Here is an 11,565-nt window from a genome sequence, read left to right as displayed (position 1 = left end):
ATATATATATATATATATATATATATATATATATATATATATATATAGGCCTATATATATATATATATATATATATATATATATATATATATATATATATATATATATAGGCCTATATATATATATATATCGAATCGTTAAAAGAATCAATATTGTTTGGATATCATTGAAACTCATTGTCAAATGTCATCTCTCAAGGTACAGTGGAGGGAGCAAGAAGAATGGATCGTCCAAAGAAAATTTGGCTGGACAACGTAAAAGAATGAACAGCGCTTCCTCTTGATATCCTGCTGCCGGCCGGGAAGTTAAGGAAATTTTTACGCGAACTGTCACAGTATCCCTTTCAACGAAAGTCAAGAGAGAGATTATGATAAAAATGTAAAGCTCCCCTTTCAGACCTTGCTTTCTATACAGATTATGATGATCATTATTAAAACATCACACAAGAAACACTTAGAACACAGAAATACACAGATATTGATATGCTAATAAAGCGAATTTCGTAGGTTCCATTCTCTTACTGATCAATGTCTTATATTTATTTCAACAACGAACAGATACGATAGAACCAAATGGATACAATCAGATTCGATTCGTATCTGATGCGGTTCGATTGAATAGTGTCGGATCTGATACGTATCCACTTATAGGTCCAATCCCATAGGATCAGATCAGATCCGTTCTGATTAGATCCGATCAAATTAGATCACATTCAATCAGAACCAATTCAATATGATTAATAAAATTCAATGCATCCAATTCGCTTAGATCCGATAGGAATAAGATCTGGTAAGGATCAGATTCAGTTCGATCAGAACAAATCTAGGCTCCCCCGTATCGGTCCGCATCCGATCCAATCAGATCAAGATCAGATACGTTACGATCGGATATGATGTTTCATTTTGTATTTGATCCGGCTCAGATGTTATCAGATTCGAATCTCACTTGATTCAAGTCAGATCCGATTTGATCAGATTCTTTCCGATCCAATTATATCCATATATTATATTATATATAAATCGGCAGGGCTGTGTACTTGCTCCTACTCTATTCGCTATCTTCTTTGGCGTAATGCTGGATCAAATGAGGCAGCGATTGCACGAACGCATCTATATCCGGTTTCGTTCTGACGGCAATGTGTTCAATCTTCGACGTCTACTATCCCATACAAAAACAAAGGAGATGATCGTAACGGAGCTTCTCTATGTCGATGATTGCGCCCTGCTAGCTCACAATGAACATGACCTCCAGAACGCGGCAAACGAATTTGCATAAGCTGCCGCCTCTTTCGGTCTATCTAGAAACCTCGGGAAAACAGAAGTCATGTTCCAGAAGTCGCCCAATAAAACAGTCTCAGCCCCAAATATCACCGTAAACGGACATTCCCTTTATGTGGTAGACCACTTCACATATCTAGGTAGTATAGTGTCAAATGACGCCTCACTTTCAAGGGAAGTTGATAACCGTCTGGCCAGGACCAGTAGCGCTTTTGGGCGTCTTAAGGCGAGAGTTTGGCGGAACAGATCGCTCCGCCTGCCTACAAAAATCAGCGTCTACCAGGCGGTGGTTCTCTCAACCCTTCTGTATGGCTCTGAGACATGGACACTATACAGGAAACATCTAAGATTTCTTGAGCGCTTCCACCAAAAATGCTTGCGCTTCATCATGGACATACGGTGGCAGGAGCGCATTACAAACAGCGATGTCCTTGCGAACGCCGGTATGGACAGTATAGACTCAGTATAGAGGGACTTCTTATGGTCCGACAACTACGCTGGGCAGGGCACGTATACCGTATGGCATGGGCGTAGCCAGGGGGGGGGGGTTCTTGGGGTTCAACCCCCCCCCCCCCCCGAAATCAAATCCCCCCCCGGGGAGTCGGAATTTAGTGACTGATTTTTTGTTTATTTTAGGTGAGATTTTAATACTAAACCATCACTTGCCCCAGCACAACCAAAGGAGTTATGAGTTTAAAACCCCCTACCAGGGGGGTTCGAGTTTAAAAACCCTACCAGGGGGGTTCGAGTTTAAAACCCCTACCAGAGCGGTTCGAGTTTAAAAACCCCTACTAGGGGTTTTGAGTTTAAAACCCCCTACCAGGGGTTTTGAGTTTTAAACCCCCTACCTGTTTTTTTTTGCAGTTAACTAACCCTCTTCTATAAAACAAAACAAAAAAAAAATGCAAACGAAAATCCCTTAATTCCAAGAGCACAGTTAAGGAAGATTTTGATTTTAAAACCCCGTCTAAAATTTACGATAAACCCCTTCTTTAATATAAAAAAAAGCTAATTATGCACTCAAAATGTTATGAGCGTAGCTAAATGGGTTTTGACTCAGTTTTGAGTTGAAGTGGGGTTTGAAGGTAAAAAATACCTCTTTAATAATAAAAAAAAAGCAAATTATACACTTAAAATGTTATGAGTGTAGTCTATAGGGTTTTGAGTTTAAACTCCCCTCCAATGGAGTTTGAAGCTAAAAAGTACCTCTTCAATATAAATAAAAGAAAATTACTCACTCTAAAATCTATGAGCGTAGTCAAAGGGGTTTTGAGTTTAAACCCCCATTCAAAGGGGTTTGGTGCTAAAAATACATCTTCAATATAACAAAAAGCAAATTACACACTAAAGTTATTTGAGCGTAGCCAAGCCAATCGGGGGTATGAGTTTCTTCTACATATGGCTTTTTTTTAAAGTTTAAAACCCCTCCAGATGGTTTTGAGTCTAAGATCCCCCTACAGAGCATTTTGAGGTGGAAAACCCCCAACAGAAGATTTTGACGATAAAACTTCTCTTTTCGATATAAAATCTAAAACAAACTACAGTCACTTAATTCCAAGAGCGTATTCAAGAGAGGTTACACATTTTTACCAGTGGCAGGGCTCCATTAATAAACTGCAGTGAATAGTCATCTACCGAAATCGAAAAACACTAAATGTAGCTCAACAAAGATGGCTAAGACAGATTTTAGGAGTCAGTTATAGAGATCGGATCTAAATCAAGGAAATCCTATGCCGAACTGGGAGTCGACCCCTTAGTAAGATTGTGAGAGAACGACGCATTAGGTTTGCGGGACATGTTCTCCGACAAAATGAATTACGCATAAGAAGAGTTGAAGAAAAGAATAGCACATTAGGTTTTTGAAATAGAACTTTTTAATAGCAGGAAAATGCACTGTAGATACCTCAGAATATGCATTTTGTTGGTTTTCAATATCAGAAATAGTGCTTGGCGGCGGGGCTTCGACGCTCCCCCAGACCCCTTTGCTAGTAATGTAGGGGAATCTACAATTTTTTCACTAACTCATGGAAGAACCTATTCTAGGGCACAATAAATGTCTTCCGAAAGAATGAAGGGTCAGAATATAATAAAGATCTACACACACACACACACACATAAATACATATATTTTTTTTTTCGCGAGAAGGGGAACGAATTTAAATTTTATATTATTTAGTTTATATCTAAAGAAAGTTCGGAAAAAAAATCTATAAATAGAAAAAACAACACTTGCACCAATTTAGTTTCAACTTCCTGTGTGAATTTTTTTCAAGCTGCTTTTTGTTTCTCTAATGAACCAAACAACTCGCTATGTTGCAGCCTAAATTCCATTCAAACCGAATTGAACTTGTAACTATTCTACTAGATCTAAATCTGTACTGTACAATGATTTGAGTCTTGCTGGACTTTATGCAAAGGTTGAGACCTAAAGAAAAACTCTATTTCGGTAAGAATCACCGTGCCTTCGTGGTAGCATATTTAATTAGTACAAATGAATTTAATCATTGATGTGCCCCAACTTAGTCGAGACAATGGACCTAAAGTCAAAGTGTAGATCTTATCGACTTGTCTACATTAGACTGAAATTAAGAAAAGTGAAATGAAAATTATTTTATGACCTTTTTCCTTTTTTCAGATGTGAATACAGATGTGAATGATTATGATATGGATTGAAAAAAATATAAACAATACTTTAAACAAAAACAACAAAAAACACAGCTTATATTGAGCGTACTTGTATCAATTAGTTTGGACCAGTCATGTAATTAAATTTTTAATTGATCTACACTAAAAATAAAAAAGCATTTATAAAAAATAAAATAAAAAGTGGGAATGACCTGAATTCAGAATCATGGCACGAGCCAACACCTAAACCACTCTGCTAGTAGAGAGCTTATGAACATGGACATTGTCTATTGTTTCTATAGTCTCGTCCTATTTTTCAGGTTTGTGTTCACTAAGGCTCAGACGACGACCTATAAAGGGGACTAATTCAGCTTATACCACCTCTTGAGTCAATTACTATTTCTTTCCCTTGTTCGAGATACCAAACAAAATAATTTATTATCATTAGCTAATTAACTAATTGATTATTTTTAGCGACCCCCGTAAGGGAAAAGCTGCTATTAGGTTCGTGCAAAATGCCCGTCTGTCACACTCAGATCTCGAAAACTAGAAAAGAAATGAAAAATATTATTTCACCATGCAGTGCGGCTTGAAAAGTTTAGGTGCAACGGCTACTTTTGGTTTTCTTAAAGCAAACCGTTTAGTTTATAAAATTAATTTTGCAAGCGATTTTTTAATAAAAATACACCGATTCTAGAACAATTACGTAAATGTAAGGGAGGCAATGTTACAATATGCTAACAAAGACAGATAATGTTTTGTGTATTTTCAGTATCACCAAGTCAAATATATTTATAAAATGTACAAGAAATGTTCACAACAAATATCAATATTTGTTACAGGTGTTTTTTTCTGTTCAACTAGCTGCTAAAATTAAAAGAAAACATTTATGTTTGTTTATAAAGGCTAAGAATGCACTTTGTATGTAAATATAACGCACATTTTTTAAAATGGACTTATTATGCAGCGACTTTCGTGCAGTAGCGTAACGTCGCAGCATGATACGGTGCTAAATTAATTCCTTAAAAAAAGGTAAATAATCAGATTTTATTTATTTTTTGTTTAGTGCCCCCATCAAGATAAAAGCCGCTTATTTTTGTGCGTTTTTTTGTTGGTCGGTCTGTCTGTCACGTTTATATAAAAAACAACAACACTAAAGGCTATTGAAAATCTGATTTAACCTTTAATATTCCTTCCAAAACATTGCAATAGTTTTAAGTAGCTATAATAGATTGCTCCTGATGTTTCTGTGAAAAACAAATCAATGCCAATGAATGTTTGTTTGCTCTTCTAACTTATATTATATGTAATGTCCGTGCTATGAACTATGGAGAACTATGAAGTTGTTCCAGATATTGATTTATAAAAAAAAATATGTCAGACAATTATTTGAAATAGCGTCATTGATTTACATTACCCTTATATTCTTGGACAATAAGTCACTATATGCAGATGACCTTGCCTTAATTAGCACAGAAGAATATGTAGGAACATCGAAATTTCGATTACCAGATGCTCTTGATAAACTCAATAATTGGTCCAAAGACTGGGGCATGTCCATTAACACAAAAAAGACAACATATACCATATTCTCACTGTCAACAAAACAACAAACAATAAAATTAACATTAGATAAGGAAGCTTTAGAAAAAAATGACAGCCCTACTTATCTTGGAGTCACCTATGACCCGAGACTAACCTGGAAAAACCAAATAGATAAAACACAGAGTAAAGGCATCCAGAGACTATCCCTCTTGAAAAAATTAGCTGGCACAGACTGGGGAGCTAATCATCCTGAAAAAGACCTATACCAGTTATGTAAGACCTGTACTAGAATATGGTGCCACAGCATGGGGCTCAGCAGCCCAAACCAACCTAAGAAAAATAGACAAGGTTCAAAATATTGGTCTAAGGATAATGACAGGAGCAATCAAAACAACACCCATAAGAGCTATGGAGGAAACCGCTGCCCTGATCTCTCTGGATGAAAGAAGAGAAATAAAAATCCTTTCCCAATTCACTAAATTGGAAACCTTGGAGAGGCACCCACTCAGAACAAAAGTCCACAAAACTGGCACAAAAAACCGTCTCAAAAGGACCAATTTCATACAGGAATCTCTAAACCTAAAAAAGAAACACCAACTTGAAAAAAATACTCTGGAATCCTCGATACACTATAATGAATCTCCACCCTGGGACAAAAGCCCTCTTCCTACTATAAGGGGCCATATTGAAAACATAAAAAGAAAATCTGATTACAGACCAACAGAGCTCAAGGAAATAGTGAACTGTTTTCTACATACCAATTACCCTAGCAATCAGTGGATCAGAGTTTACATGGATGGCTCATCCCATAAAGCCACCACAAATGGAGGAGCTGGAATACTTATCGAATGGCCAGATGGAGGAAAACTAGAAAAATCCATTGCAACTGGAGAGATCTCTGACAGTCACAGAGCAGAAAGGGAAGCACTAGCACTAGCTGCTACCATGCTAGCAAATCATCCAAGTTCCCCTCACAGTCAGATTGTCTTTCTAACAGACGCGAAAACAACCCTCCAAAGCTTGCAAAACTCTGATTCCCCTTATATTAAAAACCTCAGATCAGCACTTACAAAGCTCAACAACAACAGCAAAAAAACTGTTATTCAATGGATACCAGCTCACATACAACTAGCAGGAAATGAGAAGGCTGACACACTCGCCAAGAGTGGGAGAACAAACTCACAAGAAAACTCTGCACTCTATCCAGAAGAAATGAAGAAATTAATTGTAGATAAAATAAATGAGAAATGGACGAGCTCCCATCCAAATCACAAGAAAGATGACGCTTACTATAAGCTATCCCGACAAGACCAACGTCTAATCTTTCGACTCAGGACCGGACACAACAGAATGCGACAACACATGTTCCGGAAGCTCAAAATTGGAACCAGTGAAATCTGCCCATGTGGAGTATCACCAGAAAATGCCGACCACGTCCTCCAAAACTGCTCTCTCTACCAAGAGGCCCGTATAAGACATTGGCCCCAAATCACCCCAATAGAAAGAAAACTATATGGAGAGCTCTCTGATTTGGAAACCACTGCGCAGTTCATCTCATGTATTGGTCTAGTCATATGAACACTCCAACATAACAATGAGAACGATGAAGAAGAAAAAGAAGAAGTCACTATAGTTTAATTGTCGATATCCGATTGTTTCGTATATTCAACTTAAAACAAAATTATGTCAAATGACTTTTTTTTTTCAAAAATATCGACAATAGGTTGTTCAGGATTTTAAAATAAGAAAGTAATTTACTAGAAACGATTATTGAAAAACACTTTTTACTTTGAATTTTCTTGCTGAAACATAACATAAGTTTTTTTTTAATTTGTAAAGAATGTTCCAGATTTGTTTTTTTAAAAGAAATCTACCTACATTACTTAAATTTTCTTACAAATCGTCACCAAAATTGTTCCAAATTTTATATGAAAAATCTACTAACACAATTAACTGTTTGAAATCCCTCTTCTAATAAATAAAACAAACAATCTTCTTCTCCTTTACGAATATCGGTAGTTCCGGATTTTTATGAAAAACATTTTAACTCTATTTATGTAAAATCGCACTTTTGTCGTACATTACATTTAATGGTACATCTAATTTTCATACGAGACCATTCCAAAAATATAATTAACGGTATTAGATTTATCTTGAATTTTCTTTTTCTCTCACCATATATACAAACATCCGGAAAAATCTATTATAGATACTTAAAACTAATGGTACATCTAATTTTCATACGAGACCATTCCAAAAATATAATTAACGGTATTAGATTTATCTTGAATTTTCTTTTTCTCTCACCATATATACAAACATCCGGAAAAATCTATTATAGATACTTAAAACTAATGGTACATCTAATTTTCATACGAGACCATTCCAAAAATATAATTAACGGTATTAGATTTATCTTGAATTTTCTTTTTCTCTCACCATATATACAAACATCCGGAAAAATCTATTATAGATACTTAAAACTAATGGTACATCTAATTTTCATACGAGACCATTCCAAAAATATAATTAACGGTATTAGATTTATCTTGAATTTTCTTTTTCTCTCACCATATATACAAACATCCGGAAAAATCTATTATAGATACTTAAAACTAATGGTACATCTAATTTTCATACGAGACCATTCCAAAAATATAATTAACGGTATTAGATTTATCTTGAATTTTCTTTTTCTCTCACCATATATACAAACATCCGGAAAAATCTATTATAGATACTTAAAACTATTGCTATGTTTCGGAAGGAAAACTAAAGGTTAATCATATGTTCAATAGCTTTTAGTTGTTTTTTTTTGTGTGGATATTAACATGACAGACTGACAGAAAAAACGCACAAAAAATGCAGCTTTAATCTTAATATGTATATATACATGACATACATATCTCGTGACACACATCTCGCATGAAACACATCTAAAATAGCTCACATTTTACAGACCACACATCTCACATGACACACACCACACATGACATACACCTCACAATATATACATCATATATGACATATATCTGATTTGTAACATTTCATTGGTTCAAATATTCAAAATTCAAATTCACATCAAAACATCCATCCTTAGCAAATGTTTTCATATAGATCTAAAATAATATAAAGATCATAAGTTTAAAATGTATTGGTCTTTTCAACTTGCACTCCGCTTAAAATTTAAAAATCTAACACATTTTCTACATGTGGCAAAGTTTCTTCCCATTATCCTAGACATATTAGACATTCTACATGTGGCAAAGTTTCTTCCCATTATCCTAGACATATTAATTCTACATGTGGCAAAGTTTCTTCCCATTATCCTAGACATATTAGACATTCTACATGTGGCAAAGTTTCTTCCCATTATCCTAGACATATTAGACATACTAACCCTTCAACTTCAATCAATGGCTCAATATTATTTAAGCTTCACTAGCAAAATTTGAACTAATGTGTTTATGTACAAAATAAAACCGCCTTGTATCAATAGAAATTATCATTGCATCAGTTGTCTTTTAACCAATGTTTTTATCGTTAGGTATGAGAGCTCATGATGACGAGACTGGACTGTGGTTCCCTTTGAAAAAAGACCTAAACCAGACATTGAAGTATCTGGTAACAAGAAAACCGACACAGTTAGCAAGGAACAGCCTGGCCCGGTAAACTTGTTTCCTAGTAGTTTTGTATAACAGTAAAGGGAGCCAAAAACTGTTATTTTAATAAATGCAGTAACTTTCCCTTAGAAAAGCTTTGGTTTCAAAAGTATTCTTTTTTTTTCTATTGCTTGTTTGATACCTCTAAACACTGATAATTTCTAAATGTCTGTGACATATCTTAATCAAAATATTGGATATAATCAGATGGTGCATTTGCGAATTCTGTTATGACATTAAGTCTTCGAAGCAAATAAAGAAAATATACCAAATCAAAGCTATGTTATGTATCTCGATTTATGAAACCTTAGGAACCAAAAATGTCGAAACTACTGAATTTCTTCCGTACAACATAAATAAATACCTAAATATTCTAGCTTTATTATATACATAACATCTGATGGGATAGCGTAAACGTGGCGGACTTAATACAGTTCCATAACGTCATCGCAACCATGTCGTTTTTTTTTTAGTGGAAATATATTTTCTAATTTGACAACGAGCGTACCCAAATGTCTAGTATTAAAAAGTGAAAAAAAAGAGTTGTAGCTGTTTACAAAGCTTATATCAACTCGTCTGTCTGGTCAAAACGTTTATACACATTATTTCTTCCACATCCAATTTCTTATCAAGCGGAAATTTGCACATTTTTTCCCATGACAAAACAAGAATAAATTTAAAAACAAAAACATAACATGTTAATTTACTATTGGTAATTAATTATTTTGTTTGCTATCTCGAACAAGGAAAAAAATTGTTCTTCACTGATTAGCCACTTTTATACTTTGTAGGTCGCCGATTTAAAGTTTGAAGCTAATAATAGATAACTATAAAACCTTCTATTTTCATAAGCGATTCGCTGTCAGAGTGGTTAGTGTATTGGCCTGAGGAAGCTTTAGCCCTCCAGTACGAGTTATCTTATCTTATATAATACAGACGTTACTTCAAAAAAGAAGATGATTACGTCCTACGCGTCATGCATTTAGTCATGCGTATTAACCAATGACTTAAATTCTGCCAAGTCACTGGTTTTCCTGGCTAGCTCAGGCAACCCATTCCATGCTCTAATAGCACTAGGGAAGAAGGAGTATTTGTACAAATTTGTCCTAGCATATGGGACGAGGAATGTGCCTTTATCTTTGTGTCTTTCAGAGTATTTTATTAAATTTTGTTTTTGTATTTGAAGATTATGGTTCAGTGTTTTATGTATGATTGCTACTTTACTTTTGAGCCTTCTGTCCTGAAGGCTTTCTAAATTTAGTGATTTTACTAAAGGTGTTACTCTAGTCAAATGTGAATATTCGTTTGTTATGAATCGCACTGCTCTATTTTGTGTCTGTTCCAGTTTCTTAATGTTTTCTTGAGTTGAGGGGTCCCAAACGGAGGATGCATATTCTATTATTGGCCTAACCAAGGTTAAATAACATTTTAGTTATATGTTCTTATTTGATTTATAGAAATTTCTTTTAATAAATCCTAATGCTTTGTTTGATTTTTTTGTAGTTTCATCAATATGTGGATTCCATGATAGTTTTTCATTTATTATAACACCTAGGTATTTTGCGTTTTTAGTCTGTGTTACTAGTTTGCCATGAATAAGATAAGTGGAATTAATTTGTTTTAGTTTTTTTGTTACTCTTAAAATTTGACATTTTTCTGGGTGGAAAGACATGCTCCAATTTGATTCCCATTTCTGTAATTCATCTAATTCTCTTTGTAAAATATCTGTGTCTTGTGTTGTTTTTATTGCTCTATATATTATGCAATCGTCTGCAAATAATCTTACTTTTGTTCCTAAAGTAATGCAATTTGGTAAATCATTTATGTAAATTAAGAATAGTAGTGGACCTAAGACAGTTCCTTGCGGTTCACCCGAGTTTACTGTTATCGGTGTTGATTTAGACCCATTTATTATTACAGTTTGTTCTCTCCCTATCAGAAAATCTTTAATCCATTGATGCAATGGACCATTAATGCCAAAATATTTTAATTTTTAAAGCAAAATATAGTGGTGAACTTTGTCAAAAGCCTTGGAAAAATCTAGTAAGGTAGCATCTATTTGTTCACTATTATCTAAAACTTTTGAAAAGTCATCAATTAGTCCTATTAGTTGTGTTTCACATGATCTATATTTCCTAAAGCCATGTTGGTATGGTGTGATGACATTATGTTTGTCTAAGTGGTTTACGATGTTGCTACATATTATGTGTTCTAGGATTTTACATGTGATGCTGGTAAGTGATACTGGTCTGTAGTTTCCTGGGTCAGATTTTTCTCCTTTTTTAAATAGGGGGGTGACATTAGCTTCTTTCCAGTCCTTTGGTATTCTGCCCTGGTTAAGCGATGCCTGAAAGAGTATTTTGAACAATGGGGCTAGCTCATTGCTTAGTTCTTTGAGTAATCTAGCTGGAATACCATCAGGTCCAGACGCTTTATTTGGTTTGGTGTTGGCTAAT

At 34.7% G+C, this 11,565-nt stretch overlaps 1 protein-coding gene across 1 annotated transcript in view; it reads left to right on the top strand.

The window, feature by feature from the left end:
• The first annotated feature begins 3,544 nt into the window (after nucleotides 1-3,544).
• LOC106078933 (kelch-like protein 10) overlaps nucleotides 3,545-11,565 on the top strand; it is a 49,243-nt gene continuing 41,222 nt past the window's right edge. Inside the window, exons 1-2 of the mRNA XM_056045019.1 lie at nucleotides 3,545-3,723; nucleotides 8,995-9,115. Coding sequence (XP_055900994.1) covers nucleotides 3,687-3,723; nucleotides 8,995-9,115 — 158 coding nt within the window. The 5' untranslated portion in view covers nucleotides 3,545-3,686. The remainder of the gene's footprint in view (nucleotides 3,724-8,994; nucleotides 9,116-11,565) is intronic.

Source organism: Biomphalaria glabrata, chromosome 1, assembly GCF_947242115.1.
Source record: "Biomphalaria glabrata chromosome 1, xgBioGlab47.1, whole genome shotgun sequence".
NCBI classification, from domain to species: Eukaryota; Metazoa; Mollusca; class Gastropoda; family Planorbidae; genus Biomphalaria; species Biomphalaria glabrata.
Note: the sequence above shows the minus strand (reverse complement) of the source record. Positions and strands in the feature narration are given on the sequence as shown.